Source organism: Pongo pygmaeus, chromosome 9 (genome assembly GCF_028885625.2).
Source record: "Pongo pygmaeus isolate AG05252 chromosome 9, NHGRI_mPonPyg2-v2.0_pri, whole genome shotgun sequence".
In the NCBI taxonomy this organism is placed as follows: domain Eukaryota; kingdom Metazoa; phylum Chordata; class Mammalia; order Primates; family Hominidae; genus Pongo; species Pongo pygmaeus.
This window is the reverse complement of record NC_072382.2, coordinates 86,940,926-86,966,022: the sequence shown is the minus strand read 5'-3', so window position 1 is coordinate 86,966,022 and position 25,097 is coordinate 86,940,926. Positions and strand designations below refer to the sequence as shown.

The 25,097-nt window shown below is 40.6% G+C and overlaps 1 protein-coding gene and 1 pseudogene across 25 annotated transcripts in view; both read right to left on the bottom strand.

The window, feature by feature from the left end:
* Nucleotides 1-25,097, bottom strand: part of CCDC83 (coiled-coil domain containing 83) — a 123,456-nt gene that overhangs the window by 94,591 nt on the left and 3,768 nt on the right. For 22 of the 25 annotated variants that reach the window (XM_054438005.2, XM_054437998.2, XM_054437985.2 and 19 more), the window contains 2 exons: nt 10,326-10,448; nt 1,952-2,036 (listed from right to left, as the gene is read on the bottom strand). In XM_054438005.2, the coding sequence (XP_054293980.1) occupies nt 1,952-2,036; nt 10,326-10,420 (180 nt within the window). In that variant the 5' untranslated portion in view covers nt 10,421-10,448. Of the gene's footprint in view, nt 1-1,951; nt 2,037-10,325; nt 10,449-22,711; nt 22,841-25,097 lie in introns of all 25 variants that reach the window. The other 3 variants (XM_054437991.2, XM_054438003.2, XM_054437993.2) reach the window with 1 other exon arrangement.
* Nucleotides 23,030-24,555, bottom strand: LOC129008702 (adenosylhomocysteinase-like; annotated as a pseudogene).

Below are 25,097 nucleotides of genomic sequence, written 5' to 3'. Positions count from 1 at the left end.
TATACCTACCCTTTCCTAATTGGTTTTCTACACTATTGTGCCCACCTTAACATTTTTTGCATACTCAGAAACCAATCAGCACACAGTCTCTACTCTGAACCCATGAAAAGCCCTGGGCTCAGCCATATTGGGAACTTGCCTGCCTTTGGGTAGGGGGACCACCCCTGCATCCCCTCCCTGCTAAAAGCTGTTTCATCACTCAATAAAACTTCCTGCCTTGCTCACTCTTCGCATGTCTGCATGCCTACTTCTTCCTGATTGTGAGTCAAGAACCCAGACCTAGCTGAGCTAAGGAGCAAAAAATCCTCCAGCAGCAGCTGGAGACAAGGTTTGAGAGGTGAAAAGGGGTCAGATTTTGAAGGGTGCTGAAGACTTTAGTAAAGACGATAGATTTTATTTTCTGTGCAATAGGAAGCCACTGAAGGATGTTAAGAGATGAGAGGTAAAGTAAGGACTAAAAAGAGTTTAGACCTGGCAAATTGGTCATTAATAACTTTTGCTAGAGTAGTTGTGGTAGAATAGTAGGAATGAAAGAATGGACCTGGTTTACAATATTCAAAAGGTAATTTGGTTGCACTGTGGAAAATGTACTTTGAGGGAAGGATGAGTAAGAGATGGTGGTTTAAATTACAGCAATAACAACATAAAAGGAAAGAAATGGATGATATTCAGATAAAGAGTTGTAGTTAGAATCTGTCTTTCCTTGCTCCTCACTGCTGGGTCCACTAATGTGCATTCTTGAGCCAATCTTCATGGAAACAAGAACTTTAACTATTTCTGGCTCCAAATGATGGGCTAAGGGGAAAATGATTACTCAATCCTGATTTGTTGTACTTTCCACAACCAAGTCCTGATCTACAAGTCCCTGTGCTGATCACTGGAGGATGTGCATGGGTGCCTTGATGGGACTTACTTCTCTGTAGTGCTCTGGATCTCATGTGGAGCCTGCATTCAGGCACCAGGCCAAACTGAGCTTCTGTTTTAGTCCCTATTACAAGTGAATGAACCTCGAGAATCGTGACAGTGTCAGAGTCACAGTTGTATTACTGGCTTGTCTTATCCACTAAATATTTAGTGGATAAGATTTGTACTGAATGAACAAATAAATTAGCCCTATGGGGGAGACAGGAATCCCCATTTTACAAGAGTGAAATTGAGGCTGATACCAAATCTGGCCAAAATGACATCAGCAGTAAGCTGTACAGTCAGGATGCAAACTCAGGTCTCTAACTCCAGACTCTATTAAAATTTGTAGATATATTCTTTTTAGACAGAAGCCAAAATAAAACAGTTAACTGTGGAAGTTTCAGGGCCCATATAAAATAAATGTGGTAAAAGGGGGCACTCTCAGTATTTCTTCATTCACGAGATACCTTGAGGGATAAATTGTGTTAATTATCATTGATTGCTTCCAAACTTTATTTCTGTTGATCTTTAGTCCTGATAGTCATATATAGCACCTTTTTGATATTCATTTTAATCTGATTTTATAAAAACAGTATATCATCTTAAATATGCAATTACTAATTTTAACAGCTGAGATTGTGCTTTTCAAATGGTATTTACATACGCATACTCTCTGAAAATCTAAAAGAAAAAAGACAAAGAGATTTAAAATGGAGAACCAATGTTTTATAGTTTGGTTAAATAAAAAGTCAAAAGATAAATGTGATTTCAAAACTTTAAAATTTCGAAGTTAAGATTCAGTGTCTTCAGAGTCTAAATAACATAATTCAACCCAACTTCCACTGACATTATAACTAATATAATGGGAACAGCAGTATCCTTCTGCCTCACATGTACAAAGAAACTTAAATAGATTGTAAATCAATCAATTCCAAGCTTTGAAGAAGATAATTTCCTAGAGTATATTTCACCATAATCCACAATTTTTTAAAGCATGAGTGTAAATATTTAATGACTATATATAGGTTCTAAATTTTATACTCACTCTTTCATGATATTTTTGGTTCTTTTCCCTAAGTGTCTTTATTTGAAACATGAATCGCTCCACTGCATCTTCCTTTATTTGACATCTGAGAATCAACAAAGATAAAATGTGTTAGAATCATTTATCTTAGGAAATTAGAAAAAATTTAAAAAGTATTTGAAGTGAATTATTAAATGTATTATGAAAACACATTTAGGGATAAAAACCTTTCCTAAATGGTTTTGTGTTTCTGAATCTATTTTACTCACTAAAATATATATTGGAGAGAAAACTTCAAAGTTGTTTGGTTTTTTTTGAAAAAAAAAATCCCTGTTCGTGTTTTATAGTCGTAATTTTATACTTTCCAATTGTTTATAAATAATTTAGCCTAAAGGAAAACTAGGAGAGGGCATACAGAAAACATGCTTTCTAGAATTCTAAAAACATTCAGACAAAAATGACAAACAAATCTAAGACTTTATAAGGGCAAGCACACCTTCTTGAAATACTAAGGTAAACTAGGCATGCCTATTGGTTCAAGTTCATTAGTGTGCCATCTCTTCTACAAATAATAAAAACTTCTTTCCTGGCACAAATACATTTCTTTAACACTCAACAAGTATTTGTTGAGTGTCTGTAAGGTATGAAAGAGAGATAGAAAAGTGCAGAAAGACTTTCTTATAGGCTATTTGATAGCTATTTGAGGTGTTAAGTATAGTATATCTCTTTAAACATGTGCCAGGCATGGTGGCTCATACCTGTAATCCCAGCACTCTGGGAGGCCATGGTAGGTGGATCTGTTTTGTTGTTGTTGTTGTTGTTGAGATGGAGTCTCGCTCTGTCGCCCAGGCTGGAGTGCAGTTGCATGATCTCGGCTCACTGCAACCTCTGCCTCCTGGGTTCAAGCGATTCTCCTGCCTCAGCCTCCCGAGTAACTGGGATTATAGGCGCCTGCCACCATGCCCGGCTAATTTTTCTATTTTTCGTAGAGACGGGGTTTCACCATGTTGGCCAGGCTGGTCTCGAACTCCTGACCTCAAGTGATCTGCCCGCTTCGGGCTCTCAAAGTGCTGGGGTTACAGGTGTGAGCCACCGTGCCCGGCCAGCAGGTGGATCTCTTGAGGAAAGGAGTTCCACACCAGGCTGGCCAACATGGCAAAACCCTGTCTCTACTAGAAATACAAAAATTAGCCAGGTGTGGAGGTGAATGCCTGTAGTTCCAGCTACTCGGGAGGCTGAGGCATGAGAATCTCTTGAACCCAGGAGGGGGAGGTTGCAGCAAACCAAGATCATGCCACTGCACTCCAGCCTGGGTGACAGAGTGAGATCCAGTCTCAAAGTAAATAAATAAAATAATTTTTAAAAATTTATAGTATATCTTGTATCACTATGACCTAATAAATCTTATAACTTTAGATCTGAGACCAAAATAAGGTAACAGAAATGTGTTACCTAAACCCTTTGGCTCAATTAAAAACAAAATAAAACAAAAACAGAAATATAGTACCTCTGTAGTAGAGTGAAGAGTAGTTAAAGAATGAGAAACTCTGGTTTTAAATCTTGCCCTTACCACTTCCTGTCTACATGATCTCAGGCAAGTCAATTCCCTGGGCCTAAATGTCCAAGCTGTCAAATGGGATAACAATACCTAGCTCTGCATATTATCGTAAGGATTAAAATAAGAAATCATATGTGAATGTTTCCAGCATAAAATAAATGCTTAGTAAATTTCAGTTGAATTAAACCTTATATCCTTAGCCCCTTCCCCCAAACATCAATTATATTTGTGACATTGTATACTCATTAAAGAGAAAAACTAGGCTCTTTCTTTCCCAATAATGAGAAAATGCAACATTAAAAAAAAATCCTTTACTGGTCAAAAAAAGCTCTGTTTGGATACTTATGAAACTTGAATTTTAGAGCTGGTTTTCCAGTTCTCTAAAGATATTTAACCTCCAGAAATAAGAGGATTGATGGAGATGAACTCTATGCTTCCTTTTCAGTTACAAAATTCTGCAATTTAAATGGACCAATATTCCCTTTCAAACAGTCATACATACAATGTAGATTTAAAGAGCTGAAAGGTGCCCAGCATTGTTTTAGGCATTATAGAGATAGTTTTTTTTGTTTGTTTTTGTTTTTTGAAACAGAGTCTTGCTCTGTCACCTAGGCTGGAGTACAGTAGCATGATCTCGGCTCACTGCAAACTCCCCCTCCCAGGTTCAAGCGATTGTCCCACCTCAGCCTCCCCAGTAACTGGGATTACAGACACACCACCACACCCAGCTAATTTTTGAATTTTTTGCAGAGATGAGGTTTCACCATGTTGGCCAGGCTGGTCTTGAAATCCTGGCCTCAAGTGATCTACCTGCCTCAGCCTCCCCAAGTGCTAGGATTATAGGCGTGAGCCACTGTGCCTGGCCTACAGAGATAATTTTGAACAACACCTTCATGATCCTTGCCTTCAAGGAGTACCTTTTACTGGATAATAAGAAGTAAACACATAAACATACTGAAACATATTGTTTACACATTATGATAAATACCATGGGGAAAATAACAGGATATAAGAAGGACCATAAATGGAGGGGACTACTATAGTAGATAGGGCAGCCTCCACAAAATAATAAGAAAATAAGGCTCTATGCTGCCCAGGCTGGGCTTGAACTCCTGGTCTCAAGGAATCCTCCAGCCTCAGCCTCCCAAGTAGCTGGGGTTACAGATTGCACCACCACACTTGGCTCATCTTTGACTTCTTACCTAAAGCTTACATTTGTGCAAAAATTTTGATGGAGTGCCTTTTCTACCTCCCGTTTTTCAGGAGATTAAAAAAAAAGTATTATAAATGAAAATTATCTGAAAAGAACCTATGCAAATGTGCAAATTACTGACATAATTTCTGCAATTATAAATATAGTAATACTACTTCTTTACATGGGTAGAGCAGGCAAATGAATCTCAAGATGTGGTCTTCATTGGTTAAACTGAGTCTACAGATGGGCTCTTTAATAGACCAATTCCCTGGCTGCAGCTGAGAGCTTTCCTTGGTGATGACTGAGCATACAACGATTGGGCTGGAGACCACGTGCGGCCCCAACCCTATTGCATGGGTCATATTTATAGTAAGCAAATTATTTGCTGTTTATCTGAAACTCATATTTAATTGGGCATCGTTTATTTCTATTTGCTACAACTGGCAACCCCACACTTAAGCCCACCACCCCTCCCTCAGAGCATTTAGGAGCAAATGGCCTCAGGCTTTGTCTCTTGTCCATTTGTGGAGTGAGCAGTTCAGGATGATGTGAGTGGCAGCAGCAGGCCTCAGTGGGGAATTCTGAGATGCCCGAAATGTTTTGGCAGCTTCACTGGCCCCCTTGTGGAGCTTATGGTAGCTGTGGGTCTAATTTAGCTGAGCCTCTCTTTGAAATCCACTTCAGCCTTCTCTGGCTTCATGAAGAGGTGTGTTTTACCAGGAAGCAGATGAAGCTTAACTTCAGAACTCAACACTATTTTGGGGACTTCAAGCATCATTGTTCCTTATATGCTTTTTCCTTTTTAATATCTCCCCCATCTACTCAGTGCCCTACAATCTGACATGTCACACTAGGTGCTGAAGCAAGTGGGGTGATAATAAAGCAATATACATTAAAGCAGTTTGAAAAGGTTATGGCACTATTCTAAAGCACAGTGATATTAGATTGTTAGTAAGACAATATGTCACCTTTCCCCCCACTCTCTATATTGTTAAAATGTTAGTAATGGGTCAATGTTCCCCCCACCCATGCAATTTCATTGAAAATTCTGGGAAGGAAAACAAATAAATTTGAATTCCAAAAAACCTGTATTTTTGTGTTTTTTTTCTTTAAATCTATAACCATACCCACATGTTTTTATATCTCTATCCATATTCATTGTAGAAAACTGGGAGACAACAAGTATAAAGGAGAAAATAAAAACTACCGTTACTTAGAGGTGATCACTTTATAGATTTAGTATTGGCAGTATCAGTTCTTCACAAACAACCATAGAAGTTCATGACCGTATGTTCTGGGAAAGAGTTCCTATATCCATGAAATTATCTGATAAAAGGGCAAGACTGCTTTGTTACAAATGTTTTCAGAATATTTGAACAATTTATACTCACCAGTGGGTAAGAAAGAGCTTGTTTATTGGTGGGCATTTCATCACTGAGTGTTAGTACGTTAAAAAATTTGTTTCCTGTGTCAACAGGCAAAAATAACATTGTATTTGTTTTCATCAGTGTGATTTTGCTTTCAGACAAGATCTGACAACATTTACTCAACAAAGAAACTCTGAGCTCATACTATAAGGCTGTGCTAGATACTAGAGGTACAGAGATGAGTAAAGAATAGTCTTCAAGGAGCTCACAGTTTGTTGAGGGAGAATGAAGCATAAATGACCTGCCATATTTTTTCCTTCACCTCAAATATTCTAAATGCCTTATTCATATAAAAACACAAATCTGGGCTGGGCGCAGTGGCTCACGCCTGTAATCCTAACATTTCGGGAGGTTGAGGTGGGCTGATCGCTTGAGCCCAGGAGTTTGAGACCAGCCTGGTCAACATAGGGAGACCCTGTCTCTATAAAAATAAACAAACATGGCTAACACCTGTAATCCCAGCACTTTGGGAGGCCAAGGCAGGAGGATCTCCCAGCACTTTGGGAGGCCAAGGCAGGAGGCCAAGATCAGGAGTTCAAGACCAGCCTGGCCAACATGGCAAAACCCCATCTCTACTAAAAACACAAAAAATTAGCTAGGTGTGGTGGCACATGCCTGTAATCCCAGCTACTGGGGAGGCTGAGGTGGGAGAATTGCTTGAACCCAAGAGGCGGGGGTTGTAGTGGGCCGAGATCATGCCACTGCACTCCACCCTGGGTGACAGAGTGAGACTCTTGTCTCAAAAACAAACAAACAAATCACTGATCCAAATAAACTTGACTTTCAAAAAAATCTATATCATAATCTCAATTTTTTCACTCATGACCATATTCTCACCTATTTCTATATCTATATCCATACTTATTGTAGAAAACTGGGGGCAAGACAAGTATAAAGGAGAAAATAAAAACCATCATTATTCAGAGACGATAATTTTATAGACTGAACATTGGTAGTATCAGCTCTTCACAAACAACCACAGAAGTTCATGACTTTCTTTTCTTGGGATAAATTTGAAAAAAGTTCAGTTGCTCAAAAACCATGAATTAACTATCTACTATGTGCTCACTGCTTTGTTAGGAGCTGAGAGAGATATAAGAGGCTGGCAGGGAACTCCTGGACAATCCTTCGTCAGATGGTGAGAGGGAATGTCTTGGCTATTTGTCATGTGACAACAGTTCTGTCACCGAGGAACACATGGAGTGCATAAACTGTCATCAGTAGAGCATGGTACAGCAAGGCCTTGGCTGTTCCAGTCCATGAGATTATTTATTTAGTTTTACCAAATACAAAAGAACAAGGGTATGAGATGTTCAGTTTATAACTTGCACTAGGTCATGAGAATTTTTAAACATTTGCCTCTTTGTAAACCTTTGTTAAAGAGGAAAAAGACTGGTTTCTGGTCCACCCAAAAGAGAGAGAAACAGCTGTTAACTGGATGTCACCAGTTACACCATGGGAGCAAATTAGAGACCAGGTTGCATTCACAGAGCCTGGCTTTTTGTCCACCTCTCCTAAGATGAGATGAAGGAGGTTTTCAGTTATGTTGAGAAATGAGTATGAATAGTATCTAGTTATTAGTTAATGTTATTTCAAGTAGAAAATAAAAGGAAACAGGTGAAAGCCACTTCTCTCTTGGTGTTCTGATCCCTTCACTCACTGCATCCTAAAAAGTTCATACGAATGTATTGGGATCTCCAAAGAAGAAGACAGATTTTCCCTGAATGTTGTTAAGAACAACATACATCTTTTATGGTACTTTTTAAAAATAAATCCTTCTTTTAGATTTTAAAATCTAAAATCCTTCTTGGCCAGGTGAGGTGGCTCATGCCTGAAATCCCAGCACTTTGGGAGGCTGAGGCAGGAGGATCGCTTGAGGCCAGGAGTTTAAGACCCAGCTCTACCCAAAATTAAAAAATTAGCTGGGCATGGTGGTGTATGCCTGTCTTCCCAGCTACTCACGAATCTGAGGCAGGAGGAACACTTGAGCCCAGGAGTTTGATACTGCAATGAGCTATAATCAGGCTACTACACTCCAGCCTGGGTGACAGAGTGAGACTCTGTCTTTAAACAACAACAACAACTCTCTTAAACAAAGACCTAGTCACTAGCATCATGGGCTCTCCATCTTCAACCTTATACTCCTCTAATAAAAACCCAAGTGTTCTTCTTGATCTGACCTTTGCCTAAATCACCAGCATCTGCTCTTGCCCTGCCTCCCTCACCCTCCCTTTTCTCAGTTTCTGGCCTGTGATAAGCTCTTTCCTACCCTCCTGTCTTCCATAAGTCATGCTCTTCACTGCTCCATAATGCCTGTTCCTTTTCCAGAAATCAGCTGAAAGCTTTCTCAAACAAGTTTTTCCTAACTCCTCTGACTAAAGTCCTTTAGTTACACTGTTAAACAGCACCCTACAGTTTTCTTTTATAGTACCTTTATTATAGCCATGTTTTTTTTTTTTTTTTTTTTTTGAGACAGGGTCCCTCTCTGTCACCAAGGCTGGAGTGCAGTGACACAATCATGGCTCACTGTAACCTTGACCTCCCTGGGCTCAGGCGATCCTCCCATCTCCACCTCCTAAATAGCAGGGACTAATATTTGTTTTGTAAAGATAAGTTTTCATCATGTTACTCAGGCTGATCTCAAACTCCTGGGCTCATCCACTTGACTTGGCCTCTCAAAGGGCTGGGATTATAGGCATGAGCCACCATACCATCCTGTCATTTTTTTTAAAGCTCAAATTAGTGGTTTATTGTCTGCCTCCCATGCTTCATCAAGGCAGGGACCATGTGGTCCTGTTTGCTGCTACATTCCAGTACCCAGCACTTGACTTGCACTTGGTAAACACCCAAGTATTTATTGAATAAGTACATGAATGAAGTACATTTCAGCCTTATGCAAGAAAAGACTAACACTTATCTATTAATTCTCTAAGAATTACGCATTAAAACACTTACCTTGTGCCAAAAGCTAAGGTTCACAGACCCTCAAGGAGCTATTTGTTGGAATAAAACATAAACATAGAATAAATGTTACCCATGGTTTTGTCTCCAGCTCGTAGGAGTGAGACATTATAAAATTTTATTATTATTAAAAAGAATTTTCTGTAAATCATTTGGAGTTGATATGCAGCCATTTAGGAATAATGTAAGTTGGAATGTCCAAGAAATAAAAGGTCACATAAAGGGAAAATTTCTCTTCCATTCTCTCTTTTTTTTTTTTTTGAGATGGAGCCTCAATGGAATCTTGCTCTGTTGCCCAGGCTGGAGTGCAGTGGCATGATCTTGGCTCACTGCAACCTCTGCCTCCTGGGTTTGAGCAATTCTCCTGCCTCAGTCTCCCAAGAAGCTGGGATTATAGGCACACGCCACCATGCCCGACTAATTTTTGGATTTTTAGTGGAGACCTGGTTTCACCATGTTGGTCAGGCTGGTCTCGAACTCCCAACCTCAGGTGATCTGCCTGCTTTGGCCTCCCAAAGGGCTGGGAATACAGGCGTGAGCCACCATGCCTGGCCTCTTCTACTCTCTATAAATGTAAACTAACCATTCTGTGTTGTATTTTAAGAGGTAAGCTAGCAAGCTGTTGTATACATAGGTGAGAGTAACCAATAAACAACTGAGGGAGCCAATAGTACATCAATGAAAGCTGTTTCATAGCAGCTCTCATTTCATTTCATAATATAGTCTAAGTAGTCATAGCTACTACTTGGACTATGTTATATTCAAAGTTTCAAAAACCTTTAAAGATATGTGCATAGCACAAGAGTGCAATTAGGCCTCCAAACCCACCTCTATTCTTTTTTTTTTTTTTTTTTTGAGACGGAGTCTCGCTCTGTCGCCCAGGCTGGAGTGCAGTGGCGCGATCTTGGCTCACTGCAAGCTCCGCCTCCCGGGTTCACACCATTCTCCTGCCTCAGCCTCCCGAGTAGCTGGGACTACAGGCGCCCACCACTTCGCCCGGCTAATTTTTTGTATTTTTAGTAGGGATGGGGTTTCACCGCATTAGCCAGGATGGTCTCGATCTCCTGACCTTGTGATCCGCTCGCCTCGGCCTCCCAAAGTGCTGGGATTACAGGCGTGAGCCACCGCGCCTGGCCCCCACCTCTATTCTTTTGGCAGCTGCTGCATGTATTGTTTGCATTTGCAGTTATATGAGTCTTAACAATGACTGCCTTTTATCTATGGCAACTTTCAGATTTCAGAATAAAAACTTACTGATAGTCTAGAAGTGCTTCACTGGTAGGCAATTTAATTTCTTTTGGTGGCCCATCATTTGTATCCTTTTTATTTGCTTTCCCTGCGTTTTCCATTGTGCTGGTTAGCTATTAAGAAATATACCTGTTTAGAAAAGAGACATAGGAAAAGTGAAAAATTCCATCTTTGCCTCCCTACTTTTGTCTACTCTAGATAAGGTACCTCTGGGACTTAATACTGGCTTTCTATCCTGATTGCTTCCATGTCCCCAGATCTAACATTCACCACAATGGTGGAACATCATGAAATGACTGGATTCTTGATTCTGGTAAATTCCATGTTTAGCCCATGTATAGCAGTCCCTCCACCCAAAACTTTCTAGGAGACTCTCTCTCTTATGTTATTCATCTATATCTGTTGCCCCTATCTAGGTCTTTTAAAAGCAAAGAACTGAGCTTTTTCAATAATTTTATTTCTCCACAGTGTTTGGCAGAGAGACATTAATTGAATGTCTATTAATTTTTCAAAGAAAATGAAAACAAAACTACAATTTTCTATGAGCATGAAGAAGCTAGGATCCAAAAGACTTAAGAATTAGAATCAGGATCCAAAAAAATTAGGTTTGGGCAGGGTTGTTATAAACAGCAAATAAAAGCACACATTGAAGTACTTTTAAAATGGTTGAGATTTTAAATGTGAATAATAATAATGTATTAATAACTGCTCATCAGCTATTAATTGGTTTCATACCTAATAATAAAAAATCAAAAATACCTTTTAAAAGGGAAAATCAAAACCCACTGTTCACAGATGTTTATAGTAAGCAGGAGTACTTTCATAGGTTTGGTTTGGGTACTAAAGTAGACTTTTCAGATTATAGTCTTCCTTAACACATTTTTATCTTTTAATTTCCACTGATCTTAAAAGAATAAGTATCTAGCCTTAAATAAACGTATCAGTAGTTAAGTGTGGTAGAAAGCATAAAATATAACCTTTGTACTTATTTAAGTGGCTGGAAACTCTCATGAGGGTGGGGTTGATGTAATTCTTGTGCACTACTGTATTTCCTCACTAAGCACAATAGACACACAATAAATGCTTGTCAAATAAACACGAGTGGATGCATGAACGAATCAGGTAGACATGGGCTTTAATCCTAGATCCATCACTATTATCTGTGTGACCCTGAATAGGTTACTTAATCTTTTTGAAGAACTTCAGTTTCATCATCTGTCAAGGGAGAAGGATAACAATTCTACTCTAAGAGCTATTGTAAGGATTAAATAAGCTAATATTTAAAGCACCTAGCATAGTGTCTGAGATATAGAAAAAGGGCATATATCTCTAGCTCTATCTCTGTATAGTGCCCCTTCCTCTTTCCCTTCAGTTGTTGCTCCAGGTCAAGCTTCTTCAAATTCTCGGTAACTAAAGCATAGAATGGCTGCCTTCTGCAAGTATGATGATGTGTGGAAAGACTAATCCATAAGGTTTGCTGTTGTCAACCTTCATTGATTTGGATCACTGAATTGGCAATCCACATAAATCTTTCTAGACCATTCAGCTCCAAAGTGGAAAAACTTGTTAAAATGAAAACACGCTTTTTCTCTGTAGACATGCTGCCTGCACACTCAGACTTCCAGTGAGGCTGTCTTTATGTCTGTGACTTTTCTAACCAAGTTTGCACTACTCTGTATGCCAATTTGAGCATATACATGAATGCAAATATACCACAATACTTTCCAACTGAAAAGCACACAGATGACACAACAAAAAGATCTAATACATTAGTACATTAAGTAGTGTCTTCTCAAATATGAAAGTATTGAGAATAATTTAATAGGCTCCCACCAAAAGGTGTCATCATGATACCACCACAGTTCACAGAAAATTATCAGCTAAGAGAAGATTACTCTTTGTTTCAGATGCAGAGTTGAATTTTTATATTATTTTCCATTTTAGAATTAGAATTTTAAACTTGGCTGTTGCACAAAAAGCATCCTGACAAATGTTTCATTTTAAAACAATAACTTACTATTTAGTAATAATTTTTACTATAAAATATTTTATTTAAAAGTTAAAACCAATGTCAACATTAATCTCTTTCTAAGTCATATGGAAGAGATCAAGTGTTACGGTTTTTACCTGTGGTACCCATCTGGTGCTGGAGGAAAAATGATCTCATCCTGCTCAATTACCTTAGTTACCTGGCTTTTATGTTTTTAACTCTCTGACTAATGTATAATTACTTACCTAACTGCAGCTTATGGCAAAGGATTTTAATAAAATATGAGTGAAAATGTGGACCCATTAAAGCACAAATGCTTTATACATAAACTCTATTAAGATTCATTGTTTCACACACTTTAAGAAAATTAGTAAGCCAATTGGACTGTCTGCTTAATAGCTGCATTTTTCCAATGGGCTAATGATAGTACCTCAACATCTATTTTTGCATTTGATAATGTGCTATAAACCATGGGACTTTCATAAACATTTACAAGGATTCACAGTTCCTGACCACCCAGAAGATTTCTCTCAGTAAAGGGTGAGAATCCTAGAAAAATATTCACAAAGTAAATGCAATTATCTTCCAGGAAGGTTACACTTAGAATATCTGACAAATAGACGTCAAATCTGTCAGTAACTACAAACATCTATTCAATGCCTGCTCTGTGCATGGTGCTTTACCTGGCCCCCAATTATAAAGTACAGATGAGGCAAGACCCTTCTCAGACAGATAGGAAGACAGAAGCACACTGCAGCAGAACTTTAAAAAAATGAGCAGCTTTAAAATTCATTGCAAAATCATGCAGATAATGCTAGGGAGATCTTCACCCAGCATGTGACCTCCCTTTTGTGGCCATGTGTGTTTTCCTCTCCTGACTGTGTCTGAGGTCTCTAAAACATACACTGTGATGTAAGGACAGGTGAGCATCCTGGGTTTGAAAGACTCAGGACTCCAGCCAACCTTTCCAGAATCTACTCCATCATTTTCTGTCATAAAATCTTGCAATAAATATTTCCCAAACTCCTCTCAGTGAAAAGCCAGAAGTTTATTTACTAAAAATGGACATATCACAATCATTTTTTTCATATGTACTATCATCCCATGCTGCTTTGGCTCTGCAAAGTTACCTATAGAACACACAGTGTATCCCTTCCTGCACTATCTCAGCATCCTGGCTCAGTATCTAGAAAGCTTAAAATAAATGACTCTCTTTTTTTTTCTTTTCTTTTCTTTTTTTTTAAAATGAGACAGGGTCTAGCTCTGTTGCCCAAGCTAAAAATGCAGGCTCATTACAACTTCTGCCTCCCAGGTGCAAATCATCCTCCCGCATCACCTCCAGAGTAGCTGGGATTACAGGCGCATGCCACCATGCCTGGCTAATTTTTTGATTTTTTGTAGAGAGGGGGTTTTGCCATGTTTCTCAGGATAGTCTTGAACTCCTGAGCTCAAGGGATCCACCCACCTTGGCCTCCCAAAGTGCTAGGATTACAGGCATGAGCCACCGCACTTGGCCCAAAATGACTATTTTCATGACTTTGTGAAGGCGTGAATATCCAGAAGCCTCCCAATGACTCCTTTCCTAATTCTGTGGAGGCTGGGAGGGATGGCAGTTCTGCCCTAATACCTTTCTGGACATATAAAATGGAGCTTGAGGTTTGATAGCTAATGTTTTACATAAAATGTAGATTAAAATGAAAGATATTTACTTAACAGCATTAGCAATGACAGAAGTTCAGAATAAGATTCCATCAAGGCATGAGTGCATGATATAAAAGATCTCTATTTGGGTGCTAGGAGTCTTGAAGTCTAGTTGTGGCTCAGCCATTAACTAGCTAGAAACTGAGCCATTAACTGCATGGTTTTGAACTGCAGTTCCCAAATTATACTGGATTCTCAGCTATAAGCTGTAAGGCTAATAAAAGTAATAGTAGTAGTAGTAATGCAGTACTTCCAAAAGCCTTATTAAAGAGCAATCTAACTTAGAAGGCACATACCTCACTATAATGTTAATTGCAAAGCTGAAATACATATTCAAAACCATTCATGGTACTCATCTTCAACAAAATACAATTCCTTTAATGCTAGTGACACCTAACTACTTCTATAAACCCTCATCTTGGGAATTCAAAAACAGATGTTGTATCCTTTAATATTTAAATTCATCTTGAGGAGCCTCTTCTTATTGTCCTAACTAGTGATAAATAACCTCGCCTTGTGGCCCCACAATTTGTACTTTTTTTTTTTCAAAATTTATGGCTTGTAATAGACAGTGTCTATTTTTCCCAACTTTGTGTTCATGTTTATTCAGTGCTTAGCTTCCACTTATAATGAGAACATGGAGTATTGCTTTTGGGTTCTTGCATTAGTTTGCTTAGAATAATGGCCTCCAGCTGCATCCATGTTGCTGCAAAGGATACGATTTTGTTCTTTTTATGGCTGTGTAGCATTCCATGGTGTATGTGTACCACATTTTCCTTATCTAGTCCACCACTGATTAGCATCTTGGTTGATTCTATGTCTTTGCTACTGTGAACAGTGCTGTGATGAACATGAGTCCATGTGTCTGTTTCACAGAATGATTTATTTTTCCTTAGGGTATATATCCAGTAGTGAGATTGCTGGGTTGAATGGTATTTCTGTTTTAAGTTCTTTGAGAAATCTTCACACTGCTTGCCACATGTTCTTTAATACTCCCACCAGCAGTGTATAAGTGTTCCCTTTTCTGCTAAACCTCACCAGCATCTGTTGTTTTTTGTCTTTTTAATAATTGCCATTGTGATTCCTGTGCGATAGTATCTTTTTTTCTTTTTATTATTATTATTATTATTATTATTATTATTATACTTTAGGCTCTATGGTACATGTGCGCAACGTGCAGGTAAGTTACATATGTATACATGTGCCATGCTGGTGCGCTGCACCCACCAACTTGTCATCTAGCATTAGGTATATCTCCCAATGCTATCCCTCCCCCCTCCCCCCACCCCACAACAGTCCCCGAAGTGTGATGTTCCCCTTCCTGTGTCCATGTGTTCTCATTGTTAAATTCCCACCTATGAGTGAGAATATGCGGTGTTTGGTTTTTTGTTCTTGCGATAGTTTACTGAGAATGATGATTTCCAATTTCATCCATGTCCCTACAAAGGACATGAACTCATCATTTTTTATGGCTGCATAGTATTCCATGGTGTATATGTGCCACATTTTCTTAATCCAGTCTATCATTGTTGGACATTTGGGTTGGTTCCAAGTCTTTGCTATTGTGAATAATGCTGCAATAAACATACGTGTGCATGTGTCTTTATAGCAGCATGATTTATAGTCCTTTGGGTATATACCCAGTAATGGGATGGCTGGGTCGAATGGAATTTCTAGTTCTAGATCCCTGAGGAATCGCCACACTGACTTCCACAAGGGTTGAACTAGTTTACAGTCCCACCAACAGTGTAAAAGTGTTCCTATTTCTCCACATCCTCTCCAGCACCTGTTGTTTCCTGACTTTTTAATGATTGCCATTCTAACTGGTGTGAGATGGTATCTCATTGTGGTTTTGATTTGCATTTCTCTGATGGCCAGTGATGGTGAGCATTTTTTCATGTGTTTTTTGGCTGCATAAATGTCTTCTTTTGAGAAGTGTCTGTTCATGTCCTTCGCCCACTTTTTGATGGGGTTGTTTGTTTTTTTCTTGTAAATTTGTTGGAGTTCATTGTAGATTCTGGATATTAGCCCTTTGTCAGATGAGTAGGTTGCGAAAATTTTCTCCCATTTTGTAGGTTGCCTGTTCACTCTGATGGTAGTTTCCTTTGCTGTGCAGAAGCTCTTTAGTTTAATTAGATCCCATTTGTCAATTTTGGCTTTTGTTGCCATTGCTTTTGGTGTTTTAGACATGAAGTCCTTGCCCATGCCTATGTCCTGAATGGTAATGCCTAGGTTTTCTTCTAGGGTTTTTATGGTTTTAGGTCTAACATTTAACTCTTTAATCCATCTTGAATTGATTTTTGTATAAGGTGTAAGGAAGGGATCCAGTTTCAGCTTTCTACATATGGCTAGCCAGTTTTCCCAGCACCATTTATTAAATAGGGAATCCTTTCCCCATTGCTTGTTTTTCTCAGGTTTGTCAAAGATCAGATAGTTGTAGATATGTGGCATTATTTCTGACGGCTCTGTTCTGTTCCATTGATCTATATCTCTGTTTTGGTACCAGTACCATGCTGTTTTGGTTACTGTAGCCTTGTAGTATAGTTTGAAGTCAGGTAGTGTGATGCCTCCAGCTTTGTTCTTTTGGCTTAGGATTGACTTGGCGATGCGGGCTCTTTTTTGGTTCCATATGAACTTTAAAGTAGTTTTTTCCAATTCTGTGAAGAAAGTCATTGGTAACTTGATGGGGATGGCATTGAATCTGTAAATTACCTTGGGAAGGATGGCCATTTTCATGATATTGATTCTTCCTACCCATGAGCATGGAATGTTCTTCCATTTGTTTGTATCCTCTTTTATTTCCTTGAGCAGTGGTTTGTAGTTCTCCTTGAAGAGGTCCTTCACATCCCTTGTAAGTTGGATTCCTAGGTATTTTATTCTCTTTGAAGCAATTGTGAATGGGAGTTCACTCATGATTTGGCTCTCTGTTTGTCTGTTACTGATGTATAAGAATGCTTGTGATTTTTGTACATTGATTTTGTATCCTGAGACTTTGCTGAAGTTGCTTATCAGCTTAAGGAGATTTTGGGCTGAGACAATGGGGTTTTCTAGATATACTATCATGTCATCTGCAAACAGGGACAATTTGACTTCCTCTTTTCCTAATTGAATACCCTTGATTTCCTTCTCTTGCCTAATTGCCCTGGCCAGAACTTCCAACACTATGTTGAATAGAAGTGTTGAGAGAGGGCATCCCTGTCTTGTGCCAGTTTTCAAAGGGAATGCTTCCAGTTTTTGCCCATTCAGTATGATATTGGCTGTGGGTTTGTCATAAATAGCTCTTATTATTTTGAGATACATCCCATCAATACCTAATTTATTGAGAGTTTTTAGCATGAAGGGTTGTTGAATTTTGTCAAAGGCCTTTTTCTGCATCTATTGAGATGATCATGTGGTTTTTGTCTTTGGTTCTGTTTATATGCTGGATTACATTTATTGATTTGCGTATATTGAACCAGCCTTGCATCCCAGGGATGAAGCCCACTTGATCATGGTGGATAAGCTTTTTGATGTGCTGCTGGATTCTGTTTGCCAGTATTTTATTGAGGATTTTTGCATCAATGTTCATCAAGGATATTGGTCTAAAATTCTCTTTTTTTGTTGTGTCTCTGCCAGGCTTTGGTATCAGGATGATGCTGGCCTCATAAAATGAGTTAGGGAGGATTCCCTCTTTTTCTATTGATTGGAATAGTTTCAGAAGGAATGGTACCAGCTCCTCCTTGTACCTCTGGTAGAATTCGGCTGTGAACCCATCTGGTCCTGGACTTTTTTTGGTTGGTAAGCTATTGATTATTGCCACAATTTCAGCTCCTGTTATTGGTCTATTCAGAGATTCAACTTCTTCCTGGTTTAGTCTTGGGAGGGTGTATGTGTTGAGGAATTTATCCATTTCTTCTAGATTTTCTAGTTTATTTGCGTAGAGGTGTTTGTAATATTCTCTGATGGTAGTTTGTATTTCTGTGGGATTGGTGGTGATATCCCCTTTATCATTTTTTATTGCATCTATTTGATTCTTCTCTCTTTTTTTCTTTATTAATCTTGCTAGCGGTCTATCAATTTTGTTGATCCTTTCAAAAAACCAGCTCCTGGATTCATTAATTTTTTGAAGGGTTTTTTGTGTCTCTATTTCCTTCAGTTCTGCTCTGATTTTAGTTATTTCTTGCCTTCTGCTAGCTTTTGAATGTGTTTGTTCTTGCTTTTCTAGTTCTTTTAATTGTGATGTTACGGTGTCAATTTTGGATCTTTCCTGCTTTCTCTTGTGGGCATTTAGTGCTATAAATTTCCCTCTACACACTGCTTTGAATGCATCCCAGAGATTCTGGTATGTTGTGTCTTGGTTCTCGTTGGTTTCAAAGAACATCTTTATTTCTGCCTTCATTTCGTTATGTACCCAGTAGTCATTCAGGAGCAGGTTGTTCAGTTTCCACGTAGTTGAGCGGTTTTGAGTGAGATTCTTAATCCTGAGTTCTAGCTTGATTGCACTGTGATCTGAGAGAGAGTTTGTTATAATTTCTGCTCTTTTACATTTATTGAGGAGAGCTTTACTTCCAAGTATATGGTCAATTTTGGAATAGGTGTGGTGTGGTGCTGAAAAAATTTATATTCTGTTGATTTGGGGTGGAGAGTTCTGTAGATGTCTATTAGGTCCGCTTGGTGCAGAGCTGAGTTCAATTCCTGGGTATCCTTGTTGACTTTCTGTCTCATTGATCTGTCTAATGTTGACAGTGGGGTGTTAAAGTCTCCCATTATTAATGTGTGGGAGTCTAAGTCTCTTTGTAGGTCACTGAGGACTTGCTTTATGAATCTGGGTGCTCCTGTATTGGGTGCATATATATTTAGGATAGTTAGCTCTTCTTGTTGAATTAATCCCTTTACCATTATGTAATGGCCTTCTTTGTCTCTTTTGATCCTTGTTGGTTTAAAGTCTGTTTTATCAGAGACTAGGATTGCAAACCCTGCCTTTTTTTGTTTTCCATTTGCTTGGTAGATCTTCCTCCATCCTTTTATTCTGAGCCTATGTGTGTCTCTGCACGTGAGATGGGTTTCCTGAATACAGCACACTGATGGGTCTTGAGTCTTTATCCTATTTGCCAGTCTGTGTCTTTTAATTGGAGCATTTAGTCCATTTACATTTAAAGTTAATATTGTTATGTGTGAATCTGATCCTGTCATTATGATGTTAGCTGGTTATTTTGCTCGTTAGTTGATGCAGTCTCTTCCTAGTCTCGATGGTCTTTACATTTCGGTATGATTTTGCAGTGGCTGGTACCGGTTGTGCCTTTCCATGTTTAGCGCTTCCTTCAGGAGCTCTTTTAGGGCAGGCTTGGTGGTGACAAAATCTCTCAGAATTTGCTTGTCTGTAAAGTATTTTATTTCTCCTTCACTTATGAAGCTTAGTTTGGCAGGATATGAAATTCTGGGTTGAAAATTCTTTTCTTTAAGAATGTTGAATACTGGCCCCCACTCTCTCCTGGCTTGTAGGATTTCTGCCGAGAGATCCGCTGTTAGTCTGATGGGCTTCCCTTTGATGGTAACCCGACCTTTCTCTCTGGCTGCCCTTAACATTTTTTCCTTCATTTCAACTTTGGTGAATCTGACAATTATGTGTCTTGGAGCTGCTCTTCTCGAGGAGTATCTTTGTGGCGTTCTCTGTATTTCCTGAATCTGAATGTTGGCCTGCCTTGCTAGATTGGGGAAGTTCTCCTGGATAATATCCTGCAGAGTGTTTTCCAACTTGTTTCCATTCTCCCCGTCACTTTCAGGTACACCAATCAGATGTAGATTTGGTCTTTTCACATAGTCCCACATTTCTTGAAGGCTTTGCTCGTTTCTTTTTATTCTTTTTTCTCTAAACTTCCCTTCTCGCTTCATTTCATTCATTTCATCTTCCAGGGCTGATACCCTTTCTTCCATTTGATCGCATCGGCTCCTGAGGCTTCTGCATTCTTCACGTAGTTCTCGAGCCTTGGTTTTCAGCTCCATCAGCTCCTTTAAGCACTTCTCTGTATTGGTTATTCTAGTTATACATTCTTCTAAATTTTTTTCAAAGTTTTCAACTTCTTTGCCTTTGGTTTGAATATCCTCCCGTAGCTCGGAGTAATTTGATCGTCTGAAGCCTTCTTCTCTCAGCTCGTCAAAGTCATTCTCCGTCCAGCTTTGTTCCATTGCTGGTGAGGAACTGCGTTCCTTTGGAGGAGGAGAGGTACTCTGCTTTTTAGAGTTTCCAGTTTTTCTGCTCTGTTTTTTCCCCATCTTTGTGGTTTTATCTACTTTTGGTCTTTGATGATGGTGAAGTACAGATGGGTTTTTGGTGTGGATATCCTTTCTGTTAGTTTTCCTTCTAACAGACAGGACCCTCAGCTGCAGGTCTGTTGGAGTACCTGGCCGGCCGTGTGAGGTGTCAGTCTGCCCCTGCTGGGGGTTGCCTCCCAGTTAGGCTGCTCGGGGGTCAGGGGTCAGGGACCCACTTGAGGAGGCAGTCAGCCCGTTCTCAGATCTCCAGCTGCGTGCTGGGAGAACCACTGCTCTCCTCAAAGCTGTCAGACAGGGACATTTAAGTCTGCAGAGGTTACTGCTGTCTTTTTGTTTGTCTGTGCCCTGCCCCCAGAGGTGGAGCCTACAGAGGCAGGCAGGCCTCCTTGAGCTGTGGTGGGCTCCACCCAGTTCAAGCTTCCCGGCTGCTTTGTTTACCGAAGCGAGCCTGGGCAATGGCGGGCGCCCCTCCCCCAGCCTCACTGCCGACTTGCTGTTTGATCTCAGACTGCTGTGCTAGCAATCAGGGAGACTCCGTGGGCGTAGGACCCTCTGAGCCAGGTGCAGGCTATACTCTCCTGGGGCACCATTTCCTAAGCCTGTCGGAAAAGCACAGTATTCGGGTGGGAGTGGCTGATTTTCCAGGTGCCGTCTGTCACCCCTGGAAAGGGAACTCCCTGACCCCTTGCGCTTCCCGAGTGAGGCAATGCCTCGCCCCTGCTTCGGCTGGCGCACGGTGCACTCACCCACTGACCTGCGCCCACTGTCTGGCACTCCCTAGTGAGATGAACACGGTACCTCAGATGGAAATGCAGAAATCACCCGTCTTCTGCGTCGCTCGCGCTGGGAGCTGTAGACCGGAGCTGTTCCTATTCGGCCATCTTGGCTCCTCCCCCTGTGTGATAGTATCTTATCGTGGTTTTGATCTGCATTTATCTAATGATTAGTGATGATGAGCATTTTTTCATATATTTGTTGGCCACATGTTTGTTTTCTTTTGAAAAGTATCTGTTCATGTTCTTTGCCTTTTTTTTTTTTTTTTGAGACAGAGTCTCACTCTGTTGCCCAGGCTGGAGTGCAGTGGCGCAATCTCAGCTCACTGCAACCTTTGCCTCCCGGGTTCAAGTGATTCTCCTGCCTCAGCCTCCCGAGCAGCTGGGACTACGGGCGTGTGCCACCATGCCCGGCTTATTTATTTATTTATTTATTTTGTATTTTTAGTAGAGGCGGGGTTTCACCGTGTTAGCCAGGACTATCTCCATCTCCTGAGCTCGTGATCTGACTGCCTCAGCCTCCCAAAGTGCTGGGATTACAGGCGGGAGCCACCACACCCGGCCTGTCCTTCTCTTATTTTTAAATGGGGTTATTTGCTTTTTGTTTGCTGAATTAAGTTCCTTATCGATTCTGGATATTAGACCTTTGTTGGATGCATGGCTTGTGAATATTTTCTCCCATTCTGCAGGTTGTCTGTTTACTCTGTTGATAGTTTCTTTTGCTGTGCAGAAGCTCTTTAATTAGTCCCACTTGTCTATTTTTTGTTGTTGTTGCAGTTGCTTTTGGGGATTTAGTCATAAATTCGTTGCCAAGGCCAATGTCCAGAATGGTATTTCCTAGGTTTTCTTCTAGAGTGTTTATTGTTTTAGGTCTTACATTGAAGTATTTAATTCATCTTGAGTTAATTTTTGTATGTGGTAAAAGGAATGGGTCCAGTTTCAGTCTTCCACATATGGCTAGCCAGTTATCCCAGCACAATTTATTGAATAGGGATTTCTTTCCCCATTGTTTGTTATCATCGACTCTGTCACGAAACCAGTAGTTGTAGGTGTGTGGCTTTATTTCTGGGTCCTTTAACCTGTTCCATTAGTTTATATGTCTCTTTTTGTAACAGTACCATGTTGTTTGGGTTACTGTAGCCTCGTAATATAGTTTGAAGTTGGGTAGTGTGATTCCCCTGGCTTTGCTCTTATTGTTTGGGGTTGATTTGGTGATTAGGGCTCTGTTCTGGTTCCATATGAATTTTAGAATAGTTTTGTTTAATTCCATGAAAAATGACATTGAATGTTTTTCCATTTGTTTGTGTTCATCTCTGATTTATTTCAGCAGTGTTTTGAAATTCTCATTGTAGAACTCGTTTACCTTCTTGGTAAGCTGTATTCCTAGGGTTTTTTTTTTTTTTGGTTTTTTTTTTTAAGGCACCAAGATTTTTATTTACCCACCTTCCTGCTTTTTTTTTTTTTTTTTTAACATAAAACATTATGGACCAAATTATTCTCTTTTTGAGCCAGGGTTGTGATAGGAATTATCTTGTTACAAAGTGGTAGCAGATCTATGCTTGCTTTTATGTTTTTATGGCCCCTCTCAACCTCTGGCTATCAATTCTCTGTCCTTTCTCAGTTGTCCCTTAATAGTCTATTCTAACTCCTATAAAACAGAGACTAAAAGTACCAACCTCATTGTTCTGAGGTGGAAGAGAAGGCCCAGCACTAAGTCAGGCTCTCAGGAAAATTCAAACAACAGTTCCTCTTTGCCCTTCAATATAGCTGCTGCTTTTCTGTCATGGGCTGAGGTACCACTGAACCTGTGAACCAAGCACAGAGGTGTAAGTCCACAGACCGGGTGAATGCCTAGATGGTAAAGTATATGGGCTTTGTGACTCCATTATCAACTTCCAGGCTAAGGAAGGACTGACTTAGTGAGAAGTTCCAAGATCATTGAATTCATAGTTGCCTGTAGCTGTCTCCCTTGTACCTCTATCATGAGCAAGGCTTCAGAAGGGGCCTCCCAATTCCCCCTGCCACACTTGGAACAGTATGAGGGATGCAGCAGAGGCCAAAAACTGAGTGACCAGCCCCAGGGAGTCAATAGGGGACACTGACAAACCAATCACAAAGTGGGTGCCATTTGCTCTTAGGGAGGAGAGGCAGGGCCTGGACAAGGACAGCAGTTGGAAGGCGAAGGGCAGGTCTGGCTTCCAGTAGTGGTAGTGATCTGGCTTGAAGGGGCCATCACGGGACAAGTACAGGTAATGGGCTTGCAGCTCAGTCAGCTTGGTCAATTTCACATTCAGCTTGCCCAGGTGGGCTTCAGCTATTGCCTCATTCAGCTTCTTGGGCAGGAAGAGAACCATAACCTGGTACTTGTCTGGGTGGGTCCGCAGCTCAGTCTGCGCCATCACTTGGTTGGTGAAGGAGTTACTTATCAAGAAGCTGGGGTGGCCCATGGCACAACCCAGGTTGACCAGCTGACCCTCAGCTAGCAGGATGATGTGGTGTGCATGCTTCAGCTGATACCAGTCCACCTGGAGCTTGATGTTGACTCTCTCCACAGTGTTCTTGTTGAGCCACTTGACATCAATCTCCATGTCAAAGTGTCCAGTGTTACACATGATGGCATCATCCTTCATCTGCTTAAAGTGCCAGCCAAGGATGATGTTAACACAGCCTGTGGTGGTGACAAAGATGTTGTCCTCCTGACAGGCCTTGTCTATGGTGGCCACCTCATAGCCCTTCATGGCAGCCTGCAGTGTGTTGATGGGGTCGAAAATCTTCATGATGATGACATGGGCCTGAAACCCCACAGGGCCTGGGCACAGCCTTTGCTCATGTTTCCACAGCCTGCTACCACTGCTACCTTGCTGGCAATCATCACGTCTGTGGCCCACTTGATGCCATCTATGAGGGACTCCTGGCAGCTGGAGAGGTTGTCAAACTTGCTCTTGGTGACGGAGTTGTTGACATTGATGGCAGGCACTTTCAGGATCCCATTGGCCATCATCTTGTGTAGCTTGTGGACCCCAGTAACGGTCTCCTTGAAGATGCCTCACATCCCTGACAAGAGCTGTGGGTACTTGGTGTGGATGAGGTTGGTGGGGGCCCCAGAGACATCCAGAATCACGTTGAGGAGCCTGTCTTTGAAGTATAATGTCCGCTCGGTGCACCACAGGTACTTCTCCTCTGTTTCGCCCTTCCAGGCATACAACTGGAATGCCAGCCTTGGCAATGGCAGCTGCCGCATGGTCCTGGGTGATGTTGCAGCTGGACCACTGCAGCTTGGCACCCAGCGTAATGAGGATCTCAATGAGGATGGCCATCTCCATGGGTCCTGTGGAGGCAACTGGTGATGCGGGTGCCCTTCAAGGGCTTGGAGGGTCGAGTACAGCTCCCACATGCATGTCAGGCCCGGCATCTAGTTCTCCAGGGCTTTGCATCTCCAGGGCTTTGCAATATCCAGGGCTTTGCATCCCCAGGAGGCCAGGCCAATGTCAGTGACTTTGTAGGGCAGTTTGTCAGACATGCTGGTGGTGCTTGTGATAGACATGGCTGAAGGGGCCCAAGCCTCGATCTGGGGACAGGCACTGGGGGTATGGCACTGGGCAGGGGGTTCCCAGGTAGTTTATTCATTTTGTGGCTACTGCAGATGAGATTGCACAGAACACATGTTTAACTCAATTAGAAATGGTCTCCAGTAAATGTTTTTAAAAATCCTGAATTAATTTAAAGCCATTCAGTGGTAATAGTACCACCTAAGCATTAATTTTAAAAATTGAGACCTCTTTTCATATTGATTATGTATATATGATAGGGACCAAAATCGTTAGTGTTAAAATGTAAAATTTGTCCGGTTTGGAAATATGTTAAAATCATATATTAAAATCAAGGTATTTAAAAATATCTAGATGAGTGACATTTTCTAGTTTCACTTGGATGACTGATGATGTACATTACATTAACATGTATTTTCTTCACCAATCCTTTAGTCATGGCACATTTTTCTACTGCAGTACCCAAATTATATTGGAGTCTTAGCTTTAAAATTAGTCCGTCTTCTGATCCAGA